The sequence below is a fragment of the Colobus angolensis genome, unplaced genomic scaffold (assembly GCF_000951035.1).
Source record: "Colobus angolensis palliatus isolate OR3802 unplaced genomic scaffold, Cang.pa_1.0 Scaffold251, whole genome shotgun sequence".
NCBI lineage: Eukaryota > Metazoa > Chordata > Mammalia > Primates > Cercopithecidae > Colobus > Colobus angolensis.
Window position 1 is genome coordinate 2,768,828 of NW_012115722.1, and position 16,361 is coordinate 2,785,188.

A 16,361-nucleotide genomic window follows, 5' to 3' on the forward strand; every position below is an offset into this window, starting at 1 on the left:
GGGTACAGCACACCAACATGGCACATGTATACATATGTAACAAACCTGCACGTTGTGCACATGTACCCTAGAACTTAAAGTATAATTATAAAAAGAAAGAAAATAAAAAAAAATTGTGCAACAATTTAGTGGCCTAAATAACTGTAATTTTGTTTACTCTTAACGCAGTGGGTAAGCATTATAGACTGAGCTCAGCAATGGGGTTTTCTGCTGTCCTTGCTTAGGGTGGGCTCATAAGTCTTTTTGTGATTTTGTGGCTTAATTGGGCTGAAGTCCAAGATGACCTCACCCCATGTCAGGCAGTTGGTGCTGGCCATCAGCTGAGTTTCTCTCTTCACTCATTCTCCTTTCTCCAGGGAGACTAGCTTGGCTTCTTTCACATCATGCCCACTGCATGCCAAGAGAATGGAAATGAAAGCTGAAAGGACTTTTGAGGTCTAGCCTTGAGAATCACTCAATATCAGTTCCTCTACATTTTGTTGGTCAAAGTAAAACAAAGGGTTAGCCCGTATTCAAGAGGGGTTGGAAAATAGATTCTACCTCTTGTTGGGGGAGCAGCAGTCACATTGCAGAGGGACAGGGTAAAGGGATGGAAAGGTTTATTGTGGCCATCTTCTCAAAAAAAAAATCTACCACAGTTTCCCTCTATTGTCCCCCTGCCCACCCTAAACACATCACCCCACTTCATTCAAGAAGCTAGGTTTTCTCTACACCAAAAGGAGCCACAGAAGAGAGGAAATGAAAGAGTGGAAAGCAGAGAAGGAAAGTGAATGTCTTCTAGGTTTTTATTTTAAGGGACTAAGTCTTTAGGATGTGGGAGAAACAAGGTGAAGACAAAATGTTATGAAAAAGTGTATTGAGTCAGCTTCTCCTTAGATTAGGTAAAGTTTCCCTGGGCTAGGAATGGAAGTGAGTGTCAAGGAGGACACAGAGGGGAGGATTTGGATAACTCAAAGAGGATCCTGAAACAGGCTTGCAGAGATGACCATGCCCCAATGTCATGGAAGAAGCAAAATAAATCTCACAATATTAAGCATGTCTCAAGTAGCCTGAGAGGAGGCATGAGTCAAAGGGAAAATCGAGACCTATGTGGAACAATGGCCAAAAAGCAGAAGGTGGCTGGTGTCTCAGAGAATTCCTGCATGGACAGAAAATAACAGAACCAGATGCCTCTGTTCCCTCTCTCTTCCATGCTGTCAATAGCTTCAAATTACTTACTCCCAGTCAACTCCTCAAACCTTCCCTAGGTTAGGGAGAAGAGGAAGAGCCAAGATGGTGGAAATTACCTTTCCACTGCCTGAGGGAGTCAGGAGCTTAATGTCTGCAAATTTTGGAGGATTTTATGATCAAATATTTTGAAGTTGTGCTGTCAGAGAGTCTTATCAAGCATGATGTCAGTGGAATTCTCAGTAAACACCACTAAGGAGAGTTCCTTTTTGAAGGGAACTCTTGGTCTTCTAAGAACTAGGAATGAGTGGTATGCTTTCTTGCTATGCAATTGAAGAAGAATGAGACTGTCTCAGAACCCAAACATAAATTTCTCATGCACATGACGATGAAGCAGATAGTTTATCTTGTGACATCTGATCCAGCAGTTCAGTTTAATATGATATGTCCATACTCAACATTCTTAAATTGAAAAAATATTTTTGAGCACTTATTATGAGCCAGGTGCTGTGGAAGATGCAGTGGTGAGCAAAAAGATACTTTGTCCTTGACCTTTTGGAGCTTAGAAGGTCCAAGAAGTACCCCTCAGTGGAATCTCCTTGTAGGTTACATAGTTTAGGAGAAAACTATATGGCCCCAAGTGGTTCTGCACACCTCCTGGAAGGAAGGCAACATGGCATCACCAATAATTTAGAACTCTCCTGACAATTATTTTTCCTGGGACAAGTCAGATCAAACTGGCTTAGCTCTGGCAACTATTTTCTATACATAGCCAAGAAGAAAACAATTAATTACCATGACCTACCATGGTTAAGCACTGTGCTATAGGATTTACCTGTGTTACATTCCTTAGTCTCTTCAATATGTCTATCTTTCCAGTGTCTCCCAATTCTGAGCACCATCTGCAAGAGTCCACTTGGAAAATACTCAATGTAATGAATATTTCTTTTCTTCCTTTCATCTTAGAATAAGCAAACACAATTTTCTTAGTCTTGTTAACATTTCTTACTTTATTATCTCCTAGGTGTGATAAGAGCTAATCAGATAAACTAAGGCAATGTGACAATGGATAATTATGACCCCATGATGAAAACAATTATGCTTTTATACACCATAGGAAATTAAGGCATGCATACCATTAATAATAATTCAAGAACAGAAACAAGAATATCACAGATATTTGGGAATTTGGTGTCATTTTATCAGTATATTTTTATGATCCCTGTTTAACCTTGCTCCAAGTAACTTGAGAATGTATAACTTCCCTTTCTTCTTTAACTTTGAGAGAAACCTGGCAGTCAACTGGAGAAAACGTATGCACCGGCATTTGTGAATGAGCACACATCTCTCTCTCTCATTGATCATTTATCCTCTAGCATCCTCTGAGAGACATACATATATGCTTCTGGGGGCAAAAATCTTTCCTCTGACAATGAACAATCTGTAGTTATATCCTGGATAAGCCTAGTCAAACTTAAAGATTGGTTAGATGTCAGATAAGAGCTTGGAGGGCAACTTGGAATTTCTCAGGGATGTAAAATATCCTTTAGATCTCAAAGAACAAAAAAAAAAAAGTAAAAAAAAATCCATTAATCTCTGTGCTTGCCATCAGAAAAGCAACCTTTGAAAGTTTACAATATTTTGATTTTTCAAATAGCAAATCAAGAAGAGGAGTCCTTGAAAGTGCCAGTTTAAAAATGTGTTCGCCATTAACCTGAGGGTAGGCACCTGGGGAAGAGGGAAGTTTCTGCTGCTGAAATTTTTTGGGCTTTTATGTCTATTGGCACTGGACAGCTAAATGCAGTTAAGGGCTAACACTGAGGTTGGCAATGAGAAAGTAATGCTCTTATGAGGTTTTAGCTCCCCACTGAAACATGCTTAAGTACCTTTCAAGGTGTCAACAGCATTTGAATATTTCTAGGACATTAAATACCTTGAAATATTGATAGGCTGAACTCCTCTACCTGCATATCATATGGAAGAATTCTGTTCTGAAAGAAATCAAGCCTAAGTCTATTGATTGGCTGAATGGCCAGAATCAAGGCTATTGCTGAATCTCAGGCTGCACAAGGCTTGTAGTGACACACGCATAGGTTCTAATTCCAGCTTCACCTCTTTCTGGGTATTTGATATTTAACAAATAACTTACCATTTCTAAACCAGTTTTCTTGTCTGGAAAATGAGAAAAATAATGGTGCTTACTTCATAAGACTGTTGTGAAGATAAAATTGGCTTCTTTAAATGGAGGAATGTCAGCAAAATGGTGAAATATAAGTTTTCTCAGTTATCTTCGTATAGAAAGATTTTTGACCACCATTCATGAAAAAGAGTACATTTGTGGGAGTACAGGAGTCCAGTGGAGAAGTTTAGCACACTATTAAAGCATAAAGCTCCAGGAATATATATATTAAAGAGCATAAGAAAAACAGTTTTACTTTATCTGTATCACCTCTCCCAAGACTGCACAGATCAGTGCTAAGAGACACCCCCTCGGCATGCAGTTTTTCCCAGGGAGGAAAGTTAGAGTGCAGTGAGTAAGCATCTAGCTTCCTCAGCTCTGCAGAACACTGTGCCCAAAGATCCATTTATTTCTTGCCCCACCCAGAATACTAAAGGGATTGAAATGGCTGAGTGATTGAGAGAGGTTAGCAATAGAGAAGAGAGGCAGGTTTTCAATGCAACCAGGGCTCAGAAGTCAACCAAGGGCAGTGTACCACAGACTCCATCAGGAAGCTTGCTCACCAGTCTCTTAGAATGTTTAGCTGGCCAACCCCACCAACTGACCCACAAAGACTCCCAATGCTCCATGTGTCTCAAACACGCCTTCCCCCTGTGGCCAGCCCCCTGCATGCACCCCTGCAGAAGGCAAGTGTGAGCTTTTTCAGATATCTTGTGGACACATACAGGCAGTCAGATTGACTCTGTGGGATTTGGAAAATGCATACAAAATTGAGCATTTCAGGGCACTTCTTTAGGAAAAACAAACAGGAGACTCTTAGACCCTGGCATGATTTTTTAGCATCAAGAGAAGGCATACAATCTTAAGAACTACTATCCAAAAGAGAAGTGTGGAGCATGTTCATCCATAGAAAATATCTCAGAGGACCTAAGAATTCCTAGCCAGGTTGGCTGATGAAGTTGTTTCTTTTCTAAAACCTAGTCAGTAGAGACTGGAGGAGATGACTCCTTCTTTAAATGAGAATACAGCAATACAAGACTTTAAGAAATGTGAAAAAAATTGGCCAGGTGCAGTGGCTCACACTTGTAATCCCAGGAATTTGAGACCAGCCTGCCCAATGTGGTGAAACCCTGTCTCTACTAAAATTACAAAAATTAGCTGGGCATGGTGGTGGGCACCTATAATCCCAGCTACTTGGGAGGCTGAGGCAGGAGAAACTCTTGAACCCAGGAGGCAGAGGTTGCAGTGAGCCAAGATCACGACACTGCACTCTAGCCTGGGTGACAAGACTGAGACTCCATCTTAAAAAAAAAAAAAAAAAAGAAAGAAAGAAAGAAAGAAAAGAAAAGAAAAAAAGAAACATGATAAAAATCGAGGAAACATATGGCATCACAAAAGGAACATGATAACCAGTGGCTGACCCCAAAGAAATGGGGATCTGCAAATAGCCTAACAAAGACTTAAAAATAATAGTTTTTATAAAAAACTGAAGGAAATAAGGAAACTACATGAACAAAATTGTAAGTTCAACAAAGAGATGTCATTATATAAAAAAAGAACAACAGAAATTCTGGAGCTGAAGAATACAATGAATAAAATTAAAAATGCAATAAATAGCATAAAGAGCAGACTTGATCAAGCTAAAAAAAAGGAATCTGTGAAATTGAAGACAGGTCACTTAAAATTATCCAGTCAGAGGAGAAAAAAAAATAAAAAAGAACAAAGAAAAATAAAAAAATAGTCTATAGGATAATGGAATGCCATAAAAAGAACTAATATATATTATGTGAGTTCTAGATGGAAAAAAGAAAGAGAAAGAAGCAGACATTTGTTTGAAAAAATGATGATAAAACTTTTCTAATTTGGGGATGAAATATATACATTTAGTTATATGAAGCGTAAAGATTTCTAAACAGGTTAAATGTAAAAAGAGCACATTATAATCAAACTATCAAAAAACAAAAACAATTAATTTTGAAAATAGTAAGAGGAAAGAGGCTTGTCACATGCAAGGGAGCCTCCAACCGGCTAGCATCAGATTTGTCAGTAGAAACCTTGCAGGCCGAGAGTTGGATGATATATTCAAAGTGCTGAAAGAGAAAAACAAACAAACAACAAAAAAAACCTGTCAAGGATGAAAGCTTTACCCAGCAAAGATGTCCTTCAGAAATGAAGGAGAGATAAAAACTTTCACAGATAATATCTCAGAGGGTTTGTCACCACTAGACCTGAAACACTAAAAGGGAGTTCTTCAAGCTGAACTCAAAGTATACCAATTAGTAACATGAATACATAAGAAAATATAAAACTCACTGGTAAAGGTAGGTATGTAGTCAAAATCAGAATACTCTATTACTGTAATAGTGGTATGTAAGTTGCCTTTAAGCTAGTATAAAAGTTAAAGGGTGGGTGGCTGAGCACAAGAGTTTGAGGCTGCAGTGAGCTATGATTGTGCCACTGCACTCTGGCCCAGGAGAAAGACTGAGACCTTGTCTCAAAAAATAAAAAGTGAAAGGACAATATTATTTTAAAAACCTACAGTTACAATAATTTGTTAATGAATATACAATTTAGAAATGTGAAATTTGTGACATCAAAAGCATAAAATGTGGAAGGGAAAGTAAAAGTGTAGAGTTTTTGTATGTGATCAAAGTTAAGTTGTTTTAAGCATAAAATAGACTGTTATAACTGTAAGATGTTTTATGTAAGCCTTATGATAGCCAGAAATCATAAACCTATAGTAGATACATAAAACGTAATGGAATAAAAGCATATTATGACATAAAAGTCACCAAATTACAAAAATACACAGTAAAAGAAGAAGAAAGAAACAAACGACAAAATAGCCAGAAAACAATGAACAAAATTAGAATAGTAAGTCTTAAGTCTTTAACTATCAACAACTACTTTAAATATAAATGGATTAAATTCTCTAATCCAAAGATATAAAAAAGCTAAATAGATAAGAAAAACAAGACCCAACTATAAGTTGCCTCAGCAACTTACTGCAGCTTTAAGGACACAACAGGCTGAAAGTGAAGGGATGGAAAATGGTATCTATGCAGATGGAAACAGAGAGCAGGATACCTATGTCAGACAAAATAGTCTTTAAGTAAAAACTGTAAAAGGAACCAAAGAAGGTCATTATATAATAATAAAGAGGTCAATTTATCAAGATGGTATAATAATTACACATATATGTGTACCAAACATAGAAACATATAATTACATAAAGCAAATATTAACGGATATAAAGGGATAAATAAACAGCAGTACAATAACACTAGGAGACTTCAATATCCCAGTTTCAATGATGGGTAGATCATCCAGACAGCAAATCAATAAGGAAGTATTAGATCTGAATGACACTTTAGGCCAAATGGCCCTAGCAGACATACACACATGACAACCAACAGAAACAGAATATATATTCTTCTCAAGTGTACTGGGAACATTCTCCAGGTTCTATCACATGTAGTCTCAAAAATTTTGAGAATTTTGAAATCATATCAAGTATCTTTTCTGACCACAGTAGTATGAAGCTAGAAATCAATAACAGGAGGAAAACTGAAAAAATAACAAATATGTAGATATCAATTAACACGCTCTCAAACAACCAATGGGTCAAAGAAGAAACCAAAAGCAAGATAAAAAATATCTTGAGAGAAACAAAAATGGAAATACTACTTACCAAAACTTATAAGAGGCAGCAGAAGCAGTTCAAAAAAGGAATTTTGTAGCAACAAATGCATACATTAAGAATAAAGGAATATTTTTTAAAAATCTAACTTTAAACCCCAAAGAACTAGATAAGAATGAAGTAAATAACAAGATCAGAGCAGAAATAAATGGAATAGAGAATAGAAAAACAATAGAAAAGATCGGTGAAACTAAGAGCTGCATTTTTGAAAAGATAAACAAAATTGACAAGATTTTATTTAACTTACCAGGAAAAAAGAAAGACTCAAATAAATAAAATTAGAAAGAAGAGAGGAGATATTACAACTGATACCACAGAAATGCAATGGATAATAAGAGACTACTATGAACAGTTACATGCCATCAAATCGAATAAGCTAGAAGAAATGAATAAATTTCTAGAAACATACAACCTACAGAGATGGAATCATGAAGAAAAAGAATATTTGAACAGACCAATAATAAGAAAATTGAATCAATAATAAAATATCTCCCAACATAGAAATTCTCAGGACCAGATATCTTCACTGATAAATTCAACCAAACATTTGAACAAGAACTACTACCAATTCTTCTCAAACTCTTCCAAAAAAAATTGAAGAGGAGGGAATATTTTCAAATTTATGTTATCAAGCTATCATTACTCTAGGTTTATAGGGGCACTACAAAAAAAATTACAGACCAATATCCCTTATGAGCATAGATGCAAAGTATCCTCATCAAAATAGTAGCAAACCATATTCAACAGCATATTAAAAGGATAACATTCCATGACCAAGTGGGATCTGTTCCTGGGATACAAGGGTGGTTCAACCCGCATATGTGAAAACTCCCAATAATTTAGGTATAAAAAGAATGAACCCCAACATAATAAAGGCCATATGTGACAATACCACAGCCAACATTGTAGTCAACAGTGAAAACCTGAAAACTTTTCTCTAAGATCGGGAACAAGACAAAGAACTGAAAAAGAAATTTAAAAAAAATCCTATTTATGATAGCATCAAAGAAAATAAAATACTTATGAATAAATTTAACAAGTGAAAAATCTATGCACTGGAAACAATAAAATGTTGATGGAGAAAGTTGAAGAAGACACCAATAAATGGAAAGATAGTCTGTATTCATGGATTTGAAGAATTGATATTGTCAAAATGACCATGCTACCTAAAGTGGTCTATGGATTCAATTCAATCCCTGTTCACAGAAATAGAAAAAAACAAAAAGATTCTAAAATTTGTATGGAACCACAAAGACCCTGAGTAGCTAAAGCAATCTTGTGCATAAAGAACAAAGCTAGAGTTATCACACATAATGATTTCAAATTATATTACAAACCTATAGTAATCAAGACAGTATGATACTGGCATTAAAATGGGCACATAGACCAATAGAACAAAATAGAGAACCTAAAAATAAACCCAGGCATATATAGTCAATTACTCTTTGAAAAAGCACCAAGAACACACAGTGGGAAAGGGATAGTCTGTTCAATAAATGTTGTTGGGAAAACTAGACGTCCATATGCAGAAGAATGAAGTTGGACCATTATCTGACATTATAAACAAAATTCAATTCAAAATAAAGACTTAAATGTAAGATTCTTAGAAGAGAACACGGGGAAAATCTCCTTGATATTGGTCTTGGTAATGATATTTTTTGGATATGACACAAAAATCACAGGAAACAAAAACAAGAGGGACTACATGAAATTAAAATGTTTCTGTACAGCAAAGGAAACAATAAACAAAATGAAAAGGTAACCTATGTGATGGATGAAAATATTTGCAAACTGTATATCCCATAAGAGTTAATATCCAAAATATATAAGAGATTCAAGCAATTCAACAGCAAAATTCCAGATAATTCAATTTTAAAATGAGAAAGAACATGGAGAGACATTTTTCCTAAGAGGACATACGAATGACTAGTAGGTATATGAAAAGGTGCTCAGCATCACTAATCATCAGGGAAATGAAAATTAAAATCTCACTAAGATATCATCTCATACCTGTTAGGATGACTATTATCAGAAAGTCAAAAGGTAACATGTTGGTTACAATGCAAAGAAAAAGGAGCCCTTGTGTACTATTGGTGAGAATGTAAATTAGTACAGCCATCATGGAAAACAGGATAGAGGATTCTCAGAAAACTAAAAATAGAATACCATATGATCCAGCAATAATTTATTTGTGTCTGGGTATATATCCAAAGGAATTGAAATCAGTATGTCAAAGAGGTATTTGCACTTCCATGTTCATTGCAGTTTTATTCGCAATAACTATGATATGGAAGCAACCGAGGTATCTCTCATTGGAAAAAGAGATAAAGAAAATGTGGTGTATTATGCAGGCTTGAAAAGGAAGGAAATTTTGCCATTTGCAACATGATGAAGCTGGAGGACATTATGGTAAATGAAATGAGGCAGACACAGAAAGACACTGCATGATCTCACTTATATGAATTTTTTTTTTTTAATGAGCTCATAGGAAGAGAGTAGAATGGTGGTTACCAAGGGCAAAGCAGTGGGAGAAATGAGGAAATGCTGTTCAAAGGGTACAAATTTTCAGTTACAAGATGAAAAAGCTCGAGGTACCTAATGCACACCACGATGACTATAATTAATAATATATACCTATTGTATACTGGAGATTTGCTAAGAGAATAGATCTTAAGTGTTCTTACTATATAAAAGATAACCACGTGAGACTGTGGGATGGTGGGTATGCTAATTAGCTTGATTTGTGTAATAATTACATAATGTATACATATATCAAAATATTATATTGTATACCTTAAATACATGCAATTTTATTTGTCAATCAAATCTCAATAAAGCTAGAAAAAAACAAAGTCTTAAATAAAGAACTAAACCTTCACATTTATAGTCAATTAATTTTTGATCAGGGTACCAAGATAACTTAATGGGGAAAAACAGTATTTTCAATGAATTGTGCTGGGAAAACTGGATATTCACAGATAAAAGAATAAATAAATACCCTCATACTGTATACCAAAAGTAACTCAATATATAAACATAAGAGTGAAAATTATAAAACTGCTAGAAGAAAATAAAGAAGTAAATCTTCATGATTTGGGATTAAGCAAAGCTTTCTTAGCTATGTTACTAAAAACACAAGGAACAAAAGAAAACAGATAAATTAGACTTCATCAAAATTAAATCTTGCTCTTCAAAGCACACTATCAAAAAAGTTAGAAGACATCCACAGAATGTGAGACTAGTTGAAAATCAAATATCTGATAAAAAATTATGTTAGAATATATAAAGAACATACACAAATCCATAATAAAAAGACAGTCCAATTTAAGAACGGGCAAAGAACTTGAATATATACTTCTCCAAAGAAGAAAAACAAATGGCCAGTAAGTGCATAAAAATATGTGCAACATCATTAGCTATCAGATAAATACTCTTCAAAACCATAAGATACCACTTCACACCCACTAAGACGGGTATAATAAAAAGATAGGTAAAACAAGTGTTAGATTAGTTGTGGAGAATTGAAGCTCTCATATAGTGCTGGTGGAAATGTAAAATGGTACAGTCAGTTTATTTGAATATTTGAATAACTAATGGTACAGTCACTTTAAATATTTGAATGACTATTCAAAAGTTAAACATGGAGTTACCCACATGACCCAGAAATCCCACTCTTAGATACAGACCCAAGAGAAATTTATGTCCACACAAAAACTTGTACACCAATATTTATAACAGCGTTATTCATAATAGCCAAAACCAGAAACATCTCAGATATCTAGCAACAGATGAATGAATAAATCAAATTGTTGTATTTATATAACAGAATATTATTCAGCAAAAAAAGAGAAATGAAGTACTGATATATGCTACAACATGAATGAAGCCTGAAAACACACTGTGTGTAAAAAGTCAATTATAGAAGGTCACATATTGCATAATTTTTTTTTTTTTTTTGAGATGGTTTCTCACTCTGTCACCCAAGCTGGGAGTGCAATGGTGCGATCTTAGGTCCACCTCTCGGGTTCAAGTGATTCTCCTGCCTCAGCCTCCCGAGTAGCTGGGATTACAGGTGCCTGCCACCATGCCTGGTTAATTTTTATATTTTTAGTAGAGACAGGGTTTCGCCATGCTGGCCAGGCTGGTCTCGAACTCCTGACCTCCAGAAATTCGCCCACCTCAGCCTCTCAAAGTGCTGGGATTACATGTGTGAGCCACCATGTCAGGCCTGTATGATTTTATTTATATAAAATGTCTAGAATAGCAAAATTGTAGATTAGTTGTTGCCTAGGTCTGGGTGAAAGTGGGGAGGAAGTGACTGCTACATGAATGGGGTTTCATTTGGGGATGATAAAGATGTTCTAAAATTGTGGTGACAGTTGCACACCTCTCTGAAAGGCACTAAAACCTCTGAGTTATACACTTTAAGTGGATGAATTGTATGGTATGTTAATTACACCTGAATAAAACTATTACATTAAAAAAAAAAAAAAAACGGGCCGGGCTCGGTGGCTCACGCCTGTAATCCCAGTACTTTGGAGGCTGAGGCGGGTGAATCACGAGATCAGGAGTTCGAGACCAGCCTGGTCAACATGTTGAAACTCCGTCTCTACTAAAAATACAAAAAATTAGCTGAGTGTAGTGGCTGGTGCCTGTAATCCCAGCTACTTGGGAGGCTGAGGCAGGAGAATCCCTTGAACCCGGGAAGCGGAGGTTGCAGTGAGTCAGGATGGTGCCACTGTACTCCGGCCTGGGTGACAGAGTGAGACTCCATCTCAAAAAAAAAATCAAAAAACAAACCCAAAAAAAGACTTCTGCAGGTGCTGAACACTGGTGGGGTGGGGAAGCGGGTAGGTGCCTGGGTAGAATCCCAGTAGGGTAGAGGAATAAACTCGGATGAGAAAAAAAAAAGTACCTCTGCTAACTTCTACCTATTAGAATTGTAATCTTCTGTTATGAATGTACATAACAAGCTGTAATGGTACTAATGGTACCTGTGATTGTATTCACCAGTAGAAATCCCTGATATTTTCATTTTATATTACCGTTGCCTCAGAGATTTGAGAAAAATTATTTGTACTCAATGGCATTTCAAAATCACAGTAGCTATTAGATTAACCAGTAGATATTATTAACATTACTGGCCCATGTGCTACTGGTAACAGACTCACTTAGGTAAAGATCAAAGGGAAATACAACCTTCCTCTTGCATGCTCTGTCTTCACAAGGCAGGAACACCTGGAAAGAGCCAGCCTCCCAATCAGGACTGGCCACACTCTCTCTCTTTCCATTCCTCTCTGCTGTCTGTGACTATTAGTCACCTCAGATTCAAAGCAAAAGCAGAAAGCCAGAGTCCTACTTTAGTTTTTTGGCTTAAGCAATGTTGTTCAACCCAGTTGTAACCTCTATATGAAGGAATTGAAGCAGGAGTCATAATCCCAATTAGCTACTGTTTCTTCTGTTTAGAATTCTTTGAACAAGATCTTCATAGGGAAAGAGAAGTGAATAGTCTTATCCAGGTCTCACACCTCTATTACAAACCCCCTGTTAATATCTCTATCAGATAATCCCTCCAGTAAGAGGTTAACATTAATTCTCTGTGTCAGTAGTATAGATGAGTGAACTGGGATGTGTAGAAATGTGGTAACTGACCCAAGTTCACCCAGCTAGTAAGTGGAAAATCTCGGGTTCAAACACAGGCTCCTCTGACTCAAAGTTTTGTGTCACTTCTACTACTTTCAATGAAGTCAAATAGAACAAACAAGTTTTACTTCCCTTTTTGGACTCTTCATAGGCATAATATATTTATCATAATCTATCAAGAGGAAAAATCCCCCACCTCTGCAAAAATGACAGGAATAATATTTTTTCTGGATGTTTTCCTTTGGGTGGTGGGGAAAGAAATTCTTTTTCTGAAGCACATTCTTTGCTTGCATGATAGAGTACTTGGGATTATTTTTAGAAATACCTGCACTTTTTTCTTGCTGATGAATTAATGTTGGTATAAGCCTTCTGCCGGAAACCGTTCTTGGACACAAGAAAGTTTTGCTAATTGAAACCCTGCTTTTGGCTCCTTGCTTATTATGAGCCATCTCAGTAAGTGGCCCCATCATTTGTCCAGTCGGACAAGCCAGCAATATGGAAGCCTCCTCCTGTTTCACTGCTCATAGTTAGTCAGTCCATCACCAAAGTCCCATCAATTCCAACCTCCCAAATAGATTTCAAAGATGTCCACTACTTCCTATCTCTGCTACCACCACTATAGCAAAACTATCATGATCTCTTGCCTGGGCCATGCAGTTGACTCCCCAGGTCTATTTATTCTTGCTTCCCCACTCTTTGCCCTCTTTCCCATCTTTTCTCCACATTTCAGACCCTTCAGTAACTTGCCTTTGCTCTTAGGATGGCATCACCTCTCCTTAACTTGACAAACAAAATCTTTTTACTGTTGACTCTAACCAATGCCCTATCGTACCTTACCCCTTAATTCCCTTTACTCTCTTATTGCCAGTTTTATTGACCTTTTCTATAAATCAGGATATGGTAGGTTGAGCTGCAGCAAAAAGCAACCCCCAAATCACAGCATCTTAAATGCAAAAAGGCTCATTTATTGCTTACAGTATGTATCCAGTGTGTATTAGCAGTGGCAGCCTGCAGGGGTGTGCATGCACTAGAAGAAAGCATGGCCAATTGCACGCTAGCTCTTGAGGCTTCCATGCAGGCATGGTGTACATACACACAAATGTTTGTTCACATTCCATTGGGCAGAAAAAGTCACATGTCCACATCCACGTTCACAGAGGCAGGGACATGCAATCCTAGCATGTACCTAGGTATGCAGGAGGACACAGAATCAGCATCAGGGCATTGCACCTGCTTCCTTCCTCCACAGGCCTTTAAACAAGCTGATTCCTCTGCCTGAAATGCCTTTCCTTTTATTCTTTCATTTTTTTCAGTATTGCCCATATTTAAAATACACCCTCCATTCCTTGAAGTAACTCCTGTATTATTTTCTGCATCTAAGCTCATGCTTAGGGAAACCTTCCTTAACTGGGTCAAAATATCCACATTTTAAGCTCTTACAGCAACATATACATGTATAAAACTTGCCATAATTGCATTTTATCTTTGTTTGAATGAATGTTTGATAAACATCTGTCTCCCATATGAGACTGTAAGCTCTATGAAGAGAGTGACTATGCTGGATTTTGCTCACCAGGGTTATAACAACAACAAAAAACAACACCTATTGCAGGCCAGGTATAGTTCTAAGTACTTTGGCACATAACTCTTTCTTTTTACAATAAATAGGCTAAATCATTCATATTTACAATAACCCTATGAGGCAGATACGATGATTACTGCATTTTATAGATAAGAAATTTGAGGCACAGAACTTGTCCAGGTTCACACAGCTAGTAAGTGATGTGAAGCCAGGGCTCAGACACAAGCCTCTGACACCAGAATCATGCTCTTTACCATTGCAGTTTACAAGTGTCTAGACACCCCGTGGTGCCAAAAGAGGTGTTTGGTAAATACCTTTTGAATGGCCTGATGAAGGAGTAAACCAGTATTCTGTGATGTACACTCAGGAAAAGGCTACCATGGGGCAATTTTTCTGGAATGTCAAAGCTAGAAATTTCCTTCAAGATCATCTCGTTCAACTTTCTTCTCTTATGGACTGGTAAACCACAGATCAGAGTTAAGGTTGCTGCAGAGTTGGCTCTGGAATGGCACATTGGAGGGCATCTCTCAGAGCCACACCTTTCTTATTTCATTAGGCAACAAGGTAGAAAATGGCACCAATGGGGATTTCTTCCAGTAGACCAATGGAAACTTTTGTGTATGTGAAAGATTCGAGTGCAGTGGGTGGAAGTGACTTTTACCTTCTCTCTTTTCTGAAATTAGATTTTCTAGGACAGAATAAAAAAGAATGCCAAAGGTAATGAAATCTCCACGGTTACACACACAGTTTAAATTAACAGTGTGAGTCAATGTTTCAGAATAGAAATAGCAACAAAAGCTGACATCCTGGGAAAAAGTGACTCAATTAACTGTATGTGCACTGCCACTGGTTCAAATTTCTTTGATGATTTGTAACCAGAGTCCCGTGAAAATTAAACCCCAAAGAGACTGTGGCAGAATTTGTGTCTAGTTACCAGGGTAGCTTGTTCACTGCGGTATGTGGTGGTGATGGTTGAGAACCTTTGATTTCCTAACCCACTGTGGAGATCTAGATGCCTGTTAACCATCTCCTAGAGGTACAGAGTGTCTCATGGATGAGGAAACATGCTAATCATCACCTCCATAATTCTCTCTCCTGGCATCTAGGTCCTTAACAAACTCCATTTATCCAACTCCCTGAGAAAGACATTTTTGGGCCAAATACTTTCAGAGAAAGGAGTAGATCAGGTGTTTAGAAGGCAAATATCTTTACGAGATTTACTTATTTTCTCTCCAAGGAGAAAAAAGCACCAATAGCTAGCTTATTAGAGATTGCTTTGAACCCTGAGGATTACACAGATAAAAGGAGGGAACGTTGTGCCTTGTGGTATTCAAGCATCCTTTGCTGCAAATGGAAATTGACTTAGCCAAAGCTTAGTGAGAAGAGTGGAAAGAGGAAGTGGGTCCTGGGGCTCCTTGGAGGTACAGCTGGAACAGAGATGTCATGTGGAGGCTACAATTCCTCTCATCCTCTTTATGTTCTCCCTTCAAAGCCCCCATTTATTATTTCAATTTTCCATCTTTGCGACAGAGTGGGCTTCTATGACTCTGCCTTGCCTGAAGGTCTAATACAGGTGAGTCACTTGTGCAGCAGTAAGGATAGGAGGGCAAAAGAGAAGGAGCCTGGGGCTTGGGGCTGGAAAGTGATCGTCAGCAATGCATCCTGTGCCCTTCATCCTACTCCCAGCATCTGATTCTGCCTCAGATTCTTGGAACACAGATGGACCAGGGGTGCATGGCAGCATTTATATCTGGGTTGCTGGAGCTTCTGTAGAATTGGTACGTGTGTGAAGCCAAATACTGCAGGGTTCCTTGCAGTTAGCTTAGTACATGATCTGCAGTCCAGGAGCACTGCCTCTAGACTACATTCCAAGACATTTCAGTATGTTCTCTTTTTATTTTTGTTGCTTTCTGCCTACAAGTCATCAATCCATTCATCCTTTCTCCCATACTCATCCCCCCCAGTACATGCATTTATTTCTTCAACCAACAAACACTTGTTTTATGCATATGTGCCACATACTGTGCTCTGTTTTAGGGAACACAGAGATAAGTGACTCAGTCTCAAGGTAGACTTAGAAAAAAATCAGA

The 16,361-nt window shown here is 37.4% G+C and overlaps 1 protein-coding gene across 1 annotated transcript in view; it reads left to right on the forward strand.

Moving 5' to 3' along the window:
- Positions 1–16,361, forward strand: part of LOC105514943 (chromosome unknown open reading frame, human C16orf97) — a 49,879-nt gene that overhangs the window by 26,279 nt on the left and 7,239 nt on the right. Inside the window, 1 exon segment of the mRNA XM_011946607.1 lies at positions 15,802–15,855. Within this exon segment, the coding sequence (XP_011801997.1) occupies positions 15,802–15,855 (54 nt within the window).